Genomic DNA, 15,934 nt, shown 5'->3' with positions numbered 1-15,934 from the left:
TCCCAGGCCTCAACCCCACCGCTGCTGCTGCTGCCAGGCGCCATTTGACGAACTACCATAAACAGCCTTTTGTTCAAACAAGAGTGGCATTGTTTACAATTAAAGTGCAGGATGATGTCATACCTGTAGATCTAACTTGCCTTATGCTTTGAAAAAGGCACAGATTACTGGTATTCATCAACATTGGGCAAAAGCAGACTTATTGTACGAGTCAAACAAACGTCTTGACCCAAGAATCACACAAAGGGTCAAAATCTCAGGCATCGTTAACCATTAGCCAAACCTGGACTATACCAGAGTTAGCAGCTAATGTTAGCGGCTCTGTCCTGCTCTTAATAGTAGTATTAATCAATTCATATGTTTGCACACTACCAACTCCTGGTTGGCTGTTAACTAAGACAGTGTTATGTTTGCCAAACACATCTGTTAGCCGTCATTCTAAAGGCCTTTTCTCTTTTAGCGTTGTAACGTGAAAACATACTGTTTAAAAATACGAACAATAAAGCCCCCATAATCTAACCTCTGTCTTGCTTATCCAAGTTTGTAAACTAAGGAGCTTAACAGGATTGTCATGATGATACTTTTCTATTTCAATAGGCTTGAACCCAACAATAGATTGAATGATATGGCGAAACACAGCACAGCTACTACGTGTGACTGAAACAGATACAGCTCATTTTTTCTCAACAATCTAAAACCATCAAAAGTAAACATCAAGTTTTGATATCAATATGTCAGAACTCTCCACAGAACCACCATTTTCTACTGACATTTAGGCAGAAATCCACTGTACAAGAGGCATAATTTAAAATTCCTCCAGTGACAGTAGCCACAGCTGTCAAAAATGCAAATCAGCTACAGAACAGCACATGTTGCATTTTAAAAACAGATCAAAACTCCAGCTAAAAAAAACAATCCCTCATCTCTTGCTTAGGGCTCGGTATCGGCCTATCTATATATACACAAATCAATGTGGTGGTGTTGGCATTTAATGTAACTGAATGCTTCCACTCACATGGTGGGTATCGAACGAAGTAGAAACAGTTTCAGTATTTAGTCATTCTCTTGTCCCAGCTTCTAAAATGCGAAGATTTAATGGTTTCCATTGATAGTAACAAGAATATTGGTTGGGTTTTGGCCATTGGTTGAATAAAACACGTAGTACTTCATTTTTTCCCTATTTTCTGACCTTCTAACGACAAAACTAGAAAGCAAACAATTGCGACAATGACTGTTGTGAAAATAATTGTCAGTGTCAGCCAGACTCCATACAGAAAGAAGGAAGGCCTTGAACCCAAGACCTTATAGTTTTAAAGAAACAGTGAACCATGGAACTACTGCACAGCCCTAAGTTATTGTGAGAAATGCAGGAAATCATTGGCTGGAAAAAAAATAAATGTTTAAAGCACCGATCGCAGACTGATGATTTATAACAGTGGAAGAATTTTCATCAGTGGATTTTACTTTTATTTGATCTAAACTGCCACCTCCAAGGCCACCTTGGCCTCGAGTTGTATCTTATTTTACTTCTTACAAAAGGACTGAAGAATTGCCCTTCAACATGCTGAATAAAACCATACCTCTCTTTAACGAAGGCAGCGGAACATAAAAGAAGCAAAAGGTAGGAGAGTAAACACTTTACATTCTGACACTCGTTAAAAACAGACAAGTTCACCCATACCCGGGGGAAAGCACACGCCACGATATATAGAGGCAAATACCAAACTGCATGGCACGGTATCAAAGGCATTTCTGCAGTCCAAAGGTCAGGTGATGGTAAAAGGTTGCTGAGAAACGGAGCTGCTGGACGGTCTTTCATCAGTGGGAGGCAGCTGGAGTCTCCAAACAGGCAGTGTACTCAGGGCTGCAGGCACAGTGGGGCTGCTCCCATATGACATTTCACATCCAGATCTGCCACAGTAATGGCATTTTAGCCACTTTTAAAACAGTCAGATTGGCCTTCCTGCACTGTTGAAATTTGTATAGGCGTCAATTTTTTCATTGTTTGGGTTTATTACAGTGTCTGAAGGAGATAGGTTGTCAATGTGGAAAAGGCAATTGAGGGCCAATGTGGAATTGATTTGCTGCAGCGTCTACACACATTCAGTGCACATATACATGCTATACAACACAACGACGGGTAGAAAATATACCCTGCAGTGCAGCCAAGCCACTAACATTTCCTCTGAGGCGCCAAACTCACACTTAAATGAGAATAAGAGATCTCGAAAAATTTACATAAAAATGTATTTTTCTCATCTTGTGATTCTTGAAAAAAATGCTGCTTGAAAAAGCAGCATGGGGAAACATGTTTTGAAGTAAAGCATATATCCATGCCGTTACAAGATCAATTTGTACAACTCACAATAATTTATTTATTTCAGCCTGTGGATCTGTCTCTTCTCTCTGGTTGGAAATGGTCAGTGTGGTTTTCCTTTGAAGTCCCCTTCTGAAGTGATTTGTCCCATTCGCTCAGAGGAATTGCATTTGCTGATGGTTGCACATGGTATTTGTTGTTAAGTGGTATACCCTACAATACTCGGGCGTTGTTAGATTAAAGGAAAGCAAAATGCACTGATATTGCCAGACAACCAATGCGCAGAGGATAAAAAAATGTGGAAATAAATATTCATGGGAAAAAGTTTTCCATCAAAGCAAAATGCTAATTTAATGTGATCAATCCTGAGCCAGAAGTTATTGGATCATATTGAGTGCATTGACGGTGACTGAAGTTACTATTGTAACCCTGTATTGTAGCCCTTGCATTTTTATTTTACCATAAAATTGACATATGATGATCAGGTGGAGGGACATTCATCCAAGGGTATATTATGTTAAATGTACATTTATAACAGAAGCATGCTTGTACTTGCTGAGCTAAATGCTAACTTTAGCGTGCTAACATGCTCACAATGACAATGCTAACATGCCTGTGATTAGAAGGTACAGTAAATGTTTACCATCTTCGTTTTGCATGTTAGCATGCGAACAGCTAATTGTCACAAAGTAAAGGCTAACATGCCTGTCATTAGAAGGTACAGTACAATGTTTAACGTGTTTACAATCTTAGTTTTGCGTGTTAGCATGCTAACGTTTGCTAATTGTCACAAAGTAAAGCTGAGTATTATCAGTTTTGCAGGTATTTGTTCATAAACCAAAGAACTGACTTTGGCAAGCGGAAAAGTAAAGAGATCACCAAAGTTGCTAGGATAATTTGTCTGGCCACCAAATCTGTACCAAAACGTGTGCAAACCCATCTTGTAAATGTTGAGATATTTCAGTTTGCAGAGACACTGCCATTCTTAAAAGTATGCCTACTGACAAAAATAAATACTAGTTATGTCCATATTCATACAAACTGCACAACAGAACAGAAAGAAGCACCATCACGATTAAAACCAATGAAACTCCAGGTCTTAAAGAAATAAACAACCTGATCATGGAGATGGTTTATAGAAAAACAATAGTTCATAATCAGATGTAAACATTCTTACTCTACGATAATACTTAAAACCTGATGCACCGTAGTGTTTTTTGAGGAAGCCTGTCAGAACATTTTCAAACAGATGTGCCCTTGCATTAATTATGGCACAGGATATTGGAAAGAAAGCCTTCAAATCCATAGTGAGGGGCCGTAACTACAGGTGACCTTTCTCTGAGATGAATTTTGCCTCTGTGCCTCTGCTCTTAGTTCTTTGATTAGAAATATAACGGGAGCTTTCGACCATCATGAAATGCCTCCACTGCCTTTATGTAGCTAGAGTACAAATCAAATGAAAAACCAGTGACTAACTGTAGGTACACATTTACAGTCAGACATGTCAAAAACGCACACTTAAGCCCTATAAATGACAATTACAGTATGCATTGAGGACACATATTTACTGTACATTTGTTCATGCATACACACAAACAGTGCAGAGACTCCCTGCCTGCCATATATGATTTACATTTAGTGGTTGAATAATCAGTTGACATGCAGCTCAGGGAATTTGATGCTTAATGAGGGCCTCTTCACATAAGCAGTTTGCCGGAGTTATCTTGAACATGAGGCCGCTGTCAAAATGTCAATGAATCTTAATTTGACTACCAATTTAATCAAATAGGGACCATTGAATGCAGGCAGGTTGAATGTGGAAATGTGTTCATCCAAATTGCGGTGTATTGGGGATTGATTTGGGAATACGTTACCGTTCTTTACAGGCTTCACACACATTTTTAACAATGCATTTTCAAAACTTTTCCATAATATTTTACCCTATTCCTATGGCCTTTATAGCCATCATAACTCACAATAATAAGACTCTTAAACCAGTGTGATATGCCCTAAGATAGGCATTGTAGCAAAAATGCCTTTGGGTGCGTTCGTCAATAGCCACTACTTGACCCTTCATGAGTTCGTAGCGCTGTTGGAATATACTGTTCAGTTATTCAGAGCACCACACTCTCTGAGCGACGGAGCGTACTCTGGGCACTCTGTCTGAGGAGACGGAGCAGCAGAGTGCCAAGCTCAGTGACTGAAATGGCAAGGATCGTCCTAGCAAAATGCAACAACGTTCGTTATTTCATACATAACACTCTATTTCTTCTAACAGCAGCGCTTTAATTTTTTAGTGTAGAGCGTCAGATTGGATTTACGAATGCACCCTACATGTCAGCACATACAGTAGGTACCAGCTATCCTTGGGCATAACTCTAAGAACAATGCTAGTCATCGTCTCCGGTGCCCACACCACTTCAGATGCTTATGTTTATGTTTATGTTTATTTTATTTGATATGGACATCACAGTAGCATTAGAATTGTAACATACATTTATGCACAAAGCCCAGATGCACTGTGTTAAGTGTTTGAAGCAAAATGCTAATTTACAACACCTGTCCACAGGAGGCTAGCAGTTGTCTCGCAGCTATGCCAATGCTTGCCGTGCTGGTAGAAGAGGTAATGGAGAAATATGTAATACATAATATGCACCTACGCCGGCAGTCTGTTGAGCGGCCTTTTGGTTGTCTTGATGCTTTTTCTTTTATCATGGCTAGCCAGAGCCACTTCCCCCATGTGGACAATGGCAAATGTTTTGGTGCAAAGGCTACTAGGCTAGGGTCTGCCTCTACGTATCATATTATTTGCTATTGCAAAGCCATAAAATATTAAACACGCACTTCCTTGGCATTTGCGGATAAGCAAACTGTTAGCGATTGCTAACTTTGCTAGTTTGTTAGACATTCCCGCCGGCAACTAGCTGTTCATTTCTTTATTGTTAATCCAGAGGAAAGCCTCTGCTCACTCATCTCAATGTGAATCTTTATTAGTAGATCATTAAGACCTTGATTAGGGCAATATTAGCAGAGATAATCAACATCAGGAAATATTTTTAGAGATCAAATATCCCCCACAAGCATTAAATAAAATAAAGGTTGTTGACAAAATTTTCTAGCACACTGGAAGCTATTTCAAACCTATGAGGATTGTAGAATACCCTGTGTCTTTTTCTAACCAACGATACTCCTCCCTTTCAAACAATTCTGAGCCTCCCTTTTATTCCTTCTCTACACTCCCCACTTGTAGCAGCCATGCTGTGTCTATGACTGCCAGCTAAAGCAACCCTTTTGCCTAATGCTTAGTCATTGTCTCCAGCATGGGGTGGGGGTTGATTCACCGACCCCCCCCCCCCCCCGGCTCTCCTGCACGGAACAAAATCCGAGGAGGCGGTGAGGGATGCACAGTCACAGAGCTTTGTTCCATTTACAAACGATACTAGTTGAGGAAACAAAGTACGGTATGATCGGCCAGGTTTTATTTCCACACTTAAAGTATTGTGCAATACTAGCATGGGTACTTATATGTGTGTACTTTATATGTATGGCTAAATCTGCAGAGAGGCCACACCAACCACACATTTCTTTCCACTTCAGTTCTCTTTCCACCCTCACAGTTTTTCACACCTTTACAGGACTTACAAATTGCTGTGAGAGGACCTACTTTTGGCTTTTGTGTTTCCACAAGAGTGCAGCTCCCACTTGGGAAGCAGCTGTTAATAAGAATGATACTCACACACGTATACACATCAAGATAAACAAAGTAGTCATTTTTTTCTCTTTAGGAAGCCGACTTCCTTGCGATCTATAATGGAGTAGATATTGCTCGGCCTATTGATGGATGTCTCCTTCCCCCCACTTTGACATTTGCTTATCCCCGTCCGCATCTACCGCTATTGACGTTCGCTCTATCTGGACATCTTGCTAAGCTGTTTTGTCATTTGTCACCTCTTAAATAAAAACGGAGGAGGGGGGAGTTGTCAGTGATAAGACTTAATGATACCGAGCACATTGATGGTTTTATACGAGCTTGTGGAAAGAATATTGTCTGTGGAAAGCTTAGCACTGATGCTTTGCTTAATTTCCCGCTCTATACCTCTTATGGATCCACTGAGCAATTTTATCCAGCATATTTCTATTTTTGCCACGAATAAGCAGGCTAAAGAAGACCCATTTTGCAACCTCCAACATGCATTCACTCATGACTGTGGCCAATTTACTGCAAATTTAGTGAAAGCAGGCTTTTGGTTTAACACCTTTTAAACTAATGTATTTGAAGAGCCCACTCCACAGGCTCTCCTGTGAAAAGCTACTATTTTCCCCAACTTACCCTCACCTCTCCACTTCTTAAATACAAACTGGTAACATCACACACATCCACATTAGAGCTGTTGCTAATAAAACACCCTCTGAGTGAGTTTTCAGGGTTTATACTTTGCCAACTCTCTATTTGTAGTACAGTAAATGCTGCGCTTCCTTGACATGCATTTCTACAAACACAGTCTGGCGTGGCTTTTCTCCCCATGAGGTGGAAGACAGATTCTTCCTTTCCTCCCTCCCTCTTTCCTCCCTCCCTCCCTCCCTCACCCGGCTCCTGCAGAGAGGCTATTATTGCAGCTAATTATCTACAAATAGGCCCAATATGACAAACACAGCCCTGTACCAGTTCTGGCAAAGCGCAGGAATCAGTCTGAGTGGGAATAAAAGAATGAAAAAGAGGCGAGGAGAGGCAGACAAAGAACAGGACAAAAGTCACAGAGAAGAAAAAAAAGAAAAAAAATGTGAATCAGAGATAATTGAGAAGAACGTGATGAAGACACAATGTGGAATAAGACCGGAGAGAATGTGGTGCTAAAAAAGATATAAGTGGGAGGCAGATGGGCGAAGAAAGGCAGCGACACCAAAGGGAGACAGTATAGAAGGGACTAACACGGGAAAATGATCTTGTCTATACAGTGTGTGACGGTTGTTGCCAATGGCAACTGTCCTGCGATGCACAGGCCACATCCATTTAGCTCCCAGCATGCCTCATGATCAGGGCAGCTCAGGGGTCTAAGGCTGTCTGTCTCATTTCCATAAAGAAACTCATTTACCAGGCGAACATTGAGGGCCAAGACGCATCAATGGGTGCTTGATTAGATCCTTACCGCTGATACATATGAATATTTATCAGTGTTCAATGAAAACACATTTACTCTCCTTTCATCCGGATCATCCTGAGTGTCCTCCTGCTCTCCACTTAATTCTTTCCAATTAATATGTCACAGGAGAATCAGGGTCCAGACAAAGTGACAGCACTCAGGATAATCTGGTTATTGTTGCTCTGCTGTGATGATTAACACTTACTTTATGTTTCATGAAATGCATCATGCTTTTGTCTTGTGTTGTGTTTTATTTGCCATGGTGACAACAGCTCTTAGAGACCTAAAGGAAATCAACGGTCATCAACGCAACACGCTTAAAGGGATGTGTGTTTGGAATTCATTGCTGCTGCAGATGTTTGGCTGCACAACTGAAGCTGCAGGTGTGATCCGGATGCCAAGACAAGTTGGGTTCACAGAGTTATTCCTGTCCCATGTGCCCAAACACAGAGTACGCACACAAGCACACCCGCTCTTTTTCTTTTTACACACAGAGCTGAATAACAGATATTCTTAGTGAGTACAACTTACGTCACTAACTCCAGCCTCCACTATCTTCAGGCCTGTCTCCTTCTCCAGCTGCTGCTTCTGTTGGACTGCACGGGAGACAAAAGCAGAGGAGGTGTTGAGTATGAGCAGTGGATGACAAAGTAGCAGATTTCTCCGTTCCTGAGGCAAAACAAGTGGTCAGTGAAACTGAGAATGATGCAGTGGATGTAACAGCATGAGTCAGATGTCAAACTGGTCATAGAAAATGACCAGCCCACACACACACACACACAAACACGTAAAAACATTTTTAAGGGAATGACAGCAAGCAGTTCTCCAGCTGACAGGAGTCTGTTGTGGCCCTTGGAGGAATGATATGTTGTATGGGTGGAGGGCCTATAGGTAAGGGTCCACGGCTATGCTAGCGGCTCTGTGAGGCTGTACTCATGCTGCTTCTCACTACAAGCGACACAGCAACGGGCTACAAGTCATCTGAGATGGCAGCTGGTGACATGAAGTTGGAAATTGCTGCCCAACACTTGTCGCAGGCGTGAATCGCTACAAATCAAAGTTGAGCTGGTCTCAACTTTTTTCTGCGCTCCAATGACGCGGTAAAACATCAACCAATCATATTTTATTTCCTTCCATTTAAAACAAACGCTGTTATCTCGCTCCCAGTGCTATTAAATGACAACTATTTCAACGAGCTCTGGAGCAACACTTTTTGATAATGTACCTGTCCACGCTTGGCTGTTTTGTCGCTTGGAGTGTGAACAATGCTTTAGGTACAGTGGTGCTTTCCGCTACATGTTAATCCCAGAATGTTAACATGCCGATGGATAAACTGGATTTATGGTTGACACAAGAGCTTAACGGTAGTAGGTGTGATTTATTGTTTATTGTCGGATTTCACCCGCTGATATCTCCAATGCAACACTAACACGGATGTATCGTACATGATCAGGTCGTATCAGGCTTGAATCTTATTCCCCTCAGTTACTGTGTTTACATTTACTTTGTGATACAAGAGTTCATGTGTTTGTTGTATCTATACGTTGTGGAGTCACAGTGAGCGGAACGTTTGCAGAAGAGATGACTTTGCAAGATGTGTGTTACTGCAAGCTGACTAATCACAGTTTTTGCAGTTTCCACATTCCCTTTCTGTAACAGCCGTAGCCCCGAAGTATAGTTACATCTTTGAGGAGCTGCACGTCAGCTACAGAGTAGCCTACGTCCTCACAGTGTTGGTACACAGAAGAACAAACAAGCCTCAGCAGGTATAATGTTTACCATGTTCACCATCTTGGTTATACGTGTTAGTATGCTGCCATTTACTAATCAGCACTAAACACAAAATACAGCTGTCATTAGTTTTGTCGCTAATTGGCCTGAAAAATTTGAAATTGTGACCCGATGATAGCGCTAAATGAAAAATTCAGGGATCACCAAAGTTATCGCAATTCATCCTCAGAGGGACATAAATGTCTGAACCAAATTTCAAAGCAATGCATCCAATAGATGTTGAGACATTTCAAACAAAGCCTCATGGTTCCACAAAAGGAAAACTTCGGAGGTCATCAAAATCGATAAGATTCATCCTCTGGAAACCATGAATGTCTGTACAAAATGTTGAGATATTTCAGTCTGGGCCAAAGTGGTGGACAGACTTTAATTTCCATCAATAGAGCCAATGGTTCAATGGTTGAAAATGTAAAATGCAAACATAATTTACCAATAAAAAAAAAAAAATTGTTATCCTCACACACTTTGAGTCAGACCTGCTGAATGTTACCAAAAAGCAGATGAAGTGCTTGTAGATTCACAGCACACAATAACTTGAGCTTCTGCCTTTGTTCTTGCAGTAATTAATACACCAACCCGAGTTTGATCCTCAGATCTATTGATCTAATCAAATATGGCATGCTATTTCCAAAGCTTTGTTCACGAAAGATTTTCTCATGCAAATCAAACCAAAGTGAGGCAATGTTAAATATCCATCGTTCAAGATCACACATTTCACCGTCTTTCTTCCCCTCCTGTGCTCAACGTCCCTTCCTCACTTTGATGGAGACATTTATATTGAAAAACAAAATCAAAGGGGCCTTAATAGATTATGCCAAATTATAGAGTGCAACAAAAAAAATGGAGCATAATTTTAATTGAGTTTGTTAGCATGTGAATGTGATTGGTAATGGGGAAAAGGGAAGAAAAGTGAGAGTTAAAGAGAGGAAGAGAAAGAGAGCAGGTCCTTTAAATCCCATTTCCCCAGATGAAGGCTATGCAAATGACCCTGAAGAGCTGAACCCCACCTCACACTCCAAATTCGGCAAGGGCCTGTTTAATTAGTATTTTAATCTATCCCAATGATTCCACTCAGTCCACAATGTATGCAGCATTCCATCTAATTAAGCACGCTACTTTTAGGATAATCATCCATCTCTCTCGCTCTTTCCTCTCTCCTCCTTTTCTCTTTCTGGTTATTAAGGATCCAGAAAACATTGATCATCCTATCATCTCATCAACATGGCAGCGAAGGGGACATCTTATATTTTAGGTGTCAGCCAGGGGTTTCTGACGGATGGCTAAAAGTAGGACAAAGGAAGAGGCGAGAGAGAGCTGGAAAGGTCAAATATACATACACGTTTAAATTAAAGTGCCACATAAAAGAAGTAGCAAGAGGATAAAGAAGAAAATCTTCTGCCCTTATTGAGAAGGAAAGTCTTCAACTGGCATGTCTCAACTCGTTTTCATTTCATGTCGTCACCCCTGTAGTTAGTCAGAGACATATTGCCGCTCCATAGATAGCTACACTACCTGCACAGTCCCGGTGCTATTTAGGAGGGGGGTAATGAGCAAGGTAATTGGGCCCAGCTGGGTGAGGGCGTAGGTGGTGGGGCGAGGTGAAGCCGCTAAAAGGTCACACAACGTTTTGGTCCTAATGAGGACCCCTCTGGGGTCGCAACACATCTCGAGTCAAACTACGAAAGATTAGCCTGGAATCAACACGCGGACACGTCATGGCGGCTGCAGCTCAGGTTTTGACTGACAAGCTGCCATTAACCATATTACGGTGAAACCAAAGAAGCCTGAAGGTCAGTATTTACTTGTGAAATCAAAGCTGAGGACTCTCCAATCAACCTGAGGGAAAGGACAGTCCCACAACAGCCACTTTAAATGTAAATACAATGTACTTGCCGGGCTCATTAGCCGGTAACTGGATGGATCTTGGCTGCAGTGAGAATCCAGCCAATGGATTGCTTGTTCTGTCACTGACTGTACAGATAACAGCCTACAGCATCTCTTTCTGGTCACCCCTTATATTAACCTCCCACTGGAGCTCGCTCTCTTTCTCTTTTTCTCACAGACACTGTAAGCTTCAAATTAGCCACCAAATACTCCTGACAGACTGTGGAAAGGAGATGTCAGGACTCATTTCAGAGAGGCTCTTCCAGCCATTTTAATAGGCATTGTCTGAGTCTATCGAGTCTGACTTCTAATATCGAGATCTGATCCCTGCTGCTCATTTAATCTTTTCGGTTTCCGAGTCACATTGAGCCATATGATCCGATGTTCAGCAGGCAACAAAAGCACAGTAAAGGCCAGAAAGGCATTTGTGTTTAAATGTGCTCTATTTTCATGGGCTTACAATTGAAATGACATACACGCGCAACAGTTTCATTGGGGATTATAAATTAGAGAATTGCCTGATGACCTGGAACTATTCAATAAGAATTCAGTTAATGTGTGTGATTAACGTTTGGTGAATGAATGTCTTAAAATGGCCTTCAGTGTCACTTGTGTATAACACAAGCGTGTTTAATTAAAAATAATATAATTAAAAGGACTTCTGTTAGTAAATAACTAGCAATCATTCTGTAAGGGAAGGAAGCTGTTTAACTTCCAAAATAAAGATTTTCATGACATAAAAAACTTTTATTGTATTCATTGTTATGATTTTTTTCAACCATAAATTAATTTACATTGTGTAATTACTCTCTATAGAGTAGCTTTCATTGTTAGTGGCGGAGTCCGCCATTAACACACTGGATTCAGATGTCTACCTGCACACGAGAGAGAAACAGGAAACGATGCAGCAGCACGTAATCCGGTGTTTCGTTTTTTTTTATTTGATCTCATTGATATTAGCTTCATTCTTATTTCACTGAAGCAGCCAAAGGAAACACAATGTATTTGCCAGGTTAGCGTTGACCAGGATCGGTTATCAAAAAAGCATCTACAAAAATAAGTCAACAGTCATTTTGTGCATACTTCAATAGATTATTTTCAATTTTCCAAGTGTGTAATGGAACAAGATGCAGCAGCCAGAGTAAGCTGTGAGATGAAGAGTTTGCCTCCAACGTCTTAGCAAAGTAATCAACTCTACTGTGTCCTGCTGTTGCACGAAATCACCCGACTTCTTTATTAAAAAAAGAGTTTGTTTGGCTGCACCATAACCACATCCACCAGTTCCTCTTATGTTTTAAAAGTAGCCGCTCAAGGAGTGTTTAATCAGCAACACTTATTGTTATCACCAATAACGACGGGTGTCTCCAAATCAACCAGGACTGATAAATAAAATGAGATGTTTAAAGTAGGCCCTTTCACATGCGGTGCTGCTCAGTACATTTATTACAAATGGATTAAAATACCAATTAATGATTTCAGTTGAAACTGTGGCAGCTGCCAGAGAACATTTGTTTCCATTTTTAAAATGACTAAATATGAGAAGTGCACTTAATGTGCACTTCTGGATGAATTTTCTTAGGGCTAAGCATGAGGAAGAACTGAAGAATATACTTCAAAAACTTGTCAAGAACTTGTTGAAGAGGAAGGAAGAAGAGGACGAAAAGGCCATTTTAATCATCAATCTAAAGAATCCTCCAAAACATCGTTGACTTTCCTTGACACTCACACTAATGAATGAAAACGCAAAAAAAAACAAAAAAAATACAAGCACACATTTAAGCTTGATTTCATGTGACCTTTAAATTGCTCCATAGCGTATGTGCTCAGCACAAATTATCTTGTGCCGAGATTCAATTTGATTAAAATGTTGCTTTTCTCCGCCATATGCTGCAAACTGAAGCAATTGTGCTCTCCTCGTCATAGATTCTAATAGCGATTGAGAAATGATTATCATGAAGTCATCAGAGCTTAAAGTCATGAATATATATATTCATTTTTCTGATATACGACAGGGTTGTTATTGTTAGAAGCAATATAAATTCAGTATCGGGAGACAAATCACCGACTGTAAGCCGTAAGTATTTTGTATTTCAACACGGCACAGCAGCCAGCGCTGTCACATGATCGTAATGTTGCCTCTTTGCCCGAATGGGGGTATATAGTTGACAAAATGCATATTTCACCAGCCTCTGATTGATCTGTTAATATTGAATAACATCCACATCCATTCCATCTATCTCCCCCCTCCCTTTCCTGCTCCTCAGGTCGTCTATTCACCACTTCCATCTCTCCATCCGTCACTCCGACCAAACAAAATGAAAGTGTTTATTGCGGAGGAGGGCTGACGCTCACGCCTCTCCACAGCCGTTAGCCTTATCAGCAAGCAATCGCTCCGATATTAAAGCTGCCATTCCGCCCATCACTTTCCCCCTTGCACATATGATGGCTGTCTTTACCTATCAGAGTGGAGCGAGGAGGAGGAGGAGGAGGGGAGAGAGGAAGAGATAGGGAGAAGCACCTGATCCCCCTGACAGATAACATGCACGGCAACCCTTTTTCTCAGTAAAAATCTTACGTGGGAAACAAAAACAATAATATCCCTTCGGAGTACGAAGAACCGCAGAGCTGACTTCCGAGCAGCAGCGTATTCATTACATGTATGATATATAACATGTATGTGACTTCTTTACATCCGAGTTCCGCACGCTGATGTAAATCAGTTCACAGATATTGTTGTTGCTTTTTATTTGTTCCCCTTTTTTCCCTCTCCCAGTATATAGACAGGATATTCTACAGGGGACACAAACACACTCATATAAAATGAATTTCACGTGAGCTCTATTTTTTTTATGGTGGGAATAAACATCCTGTAAATAACTTAATAAAGACTACTATCTGTGCAGAGAGACACACAGACGACCAGCAAATCCCACAGACCTACTCTCCCCTCTGTCTCTTCTTGTTCATGCGTATCAGTTGTTGTTCTGCTCCTTGGCTTTTATAAATCAAGGCACCACATCAAAGGACCTGCACCTTTGACAACACCTACAAATAAAACAGAGGGACAAGGTGGAGCTGGGCCGGAGGAGAATAAAAGAGTGCAAAGGTTAAAAAAAATAAAAATACAACACTTTGACATTCAAAGCCTCCATTCAATATATAATAATATATAATAAAGATAGAATTCAACCATCATCATCGTATCAAAATTGAATATTAAACCAAATCAACAGTCCAGATATTGTTCAGTTTATATATACATAATATATACATATATATATATATATATATATATGTATATATTCATACACATAATAGTAAAAGAGTAGCCATCAAAATGTCCTAGAGCCCATGATGATGTCTAATTGCTTGTTTTGTCTGACCAGCAGTTGAAAATCAAGTATTCAATTTTGAGCGGAAACAATTGTCCGATTACTTGATTGAGAAAATAACTACTTTGATAATTGTTAGTTGCTTATGTGAGTTTTCTTCGTCTCTTCTACAATAGTAAAGTCAATATTTTAAATTGTGATACCTTATAAACCAAAGTCATCGTCAAATTAAATAAAAAATTAAAATAATTGTTTATTACAGCCCTAACTTGATTCACAAGTATAAACAGAGTAGTAAATCTGCATATTGAGAAAGTGGCATTTTTGATTAATTAATGACTGAAATGATTAAATAATATGCCAAATGTTGATCATTAATTTCCTATCAATTGTCAAATCCTTTCAGCACTGAGTAATGTATCTTGCAACATCAGTATGGCTCTCTACCCACTCACTCTTTAAACATGGCGGCTTATATCTAGAAATCTAAGATAATTAGACATAATCTAATTTTACAGTTAAACTTAATCTCTAAAAAGTGATTATGGAGCTACACCAAGCCAAATATTTAATCTGAAAAGAAAACAAACTATCTTCTTTCTCTCTCAGAATACCCAACATGATGATAGCCATGACATCATTAGGCTCCAACGTCCAATCAGCAGTGCCAATCATACACCAGCATGTCTGTCACATGATAGAGCCATGCTGTTAACAGCAGGGGGTCCTGGCTGTCTCACTGTTTATTCACCCCGATCGATCACTTCCCGTGGATAAGCCAACAGTGCTCCCAAACAAACCAACTGCTGTTATTCAGCCGAACTCAACACGCCACAAACCTCCGCTAGCAAACAGAATACATTGAACTCTCTCGCAAAATACAGCATACCACAAAAGCAAAAAAAATGTTTCCTCTTAGATTTGTCCGGTTGACACATTATAGCCGATGATGAAAGACAACACAGTAGAAAAAGGGATTAGGAGATGATGCCTGGTTTCTAATGGCTGTAGTCGTGCAATCAGCATGAGCCTTGTGTCTGCTGCAGACCCTGTCACGGCCTTCAGCATCAAACACATTATCGGCCCCTTCCTCTTTCAAACAGAACCCACATGACACATTTATAATTGCATCCTCCCTTATTAGAGGCGCATTTCAAAGATGGCTGAATAAAACACCTGGATGAGTCTTTGCCTCGGCTGCACATGTGCAGACACACACACACACACACACACACACACACACACACACACACACACACACACACACACACACACACACACACACACACACACACACACACACACACACACACACACACACACACACACACACACACACACACACACACACACACACACACGCGCAAACACATAATATCTGTTTCTTTGCCGGCTGCTTGATTAATAGATTGTGGCTGCTCTGACACTCTGTGTAGAATAGGCATTTTGCCTTTGATAGGCGCTGACAC

General features: G+C 40.5%; 1 protein-coding gene across 1 annotated transcript in view; it reads right to left on the bottom strand.

Annotated features, from left to right (window-relative positions):
* ptprn2 (protein tyrosine phosphatase receptor type N2) overlaps positions 1-15,934 on the bottom strand; it is a 109,142-nt gene that overhangs the window by 37,033 nt on the left and 56,175 nt on the right. The window contains exon 11 of the mRNA XM_076080735.1: positions 7,990-8,054. Within this exon, the coding sequence (XP_075936850.1) occupies positions 7,990-8,054 (65 nt within the window). The remainder of the gene's footprint in view (positions 1-7,989; positions 8,055-15,934) is intronic.

Source organism: Anarhichas minor, unplaced genomic scaffold (genome assembly GCF_050575085.1).
Source record: "Anarhichas minor isolate MPS153535 unplaced genomic scaffold, ASM5057508v1 ptg000074l, whole genome shotgun sequence".
Taxonomy (NCBI): domain Eukaryota; kingdom Metazoa; phylum Chordata; class Actinopteri; order Perciformes; family Anarhichadidae; genus Anarhichas; species Anarhichas minor.
This window is presented reverse-complemented; position numbering and strand designations above follow the sequence as displayed.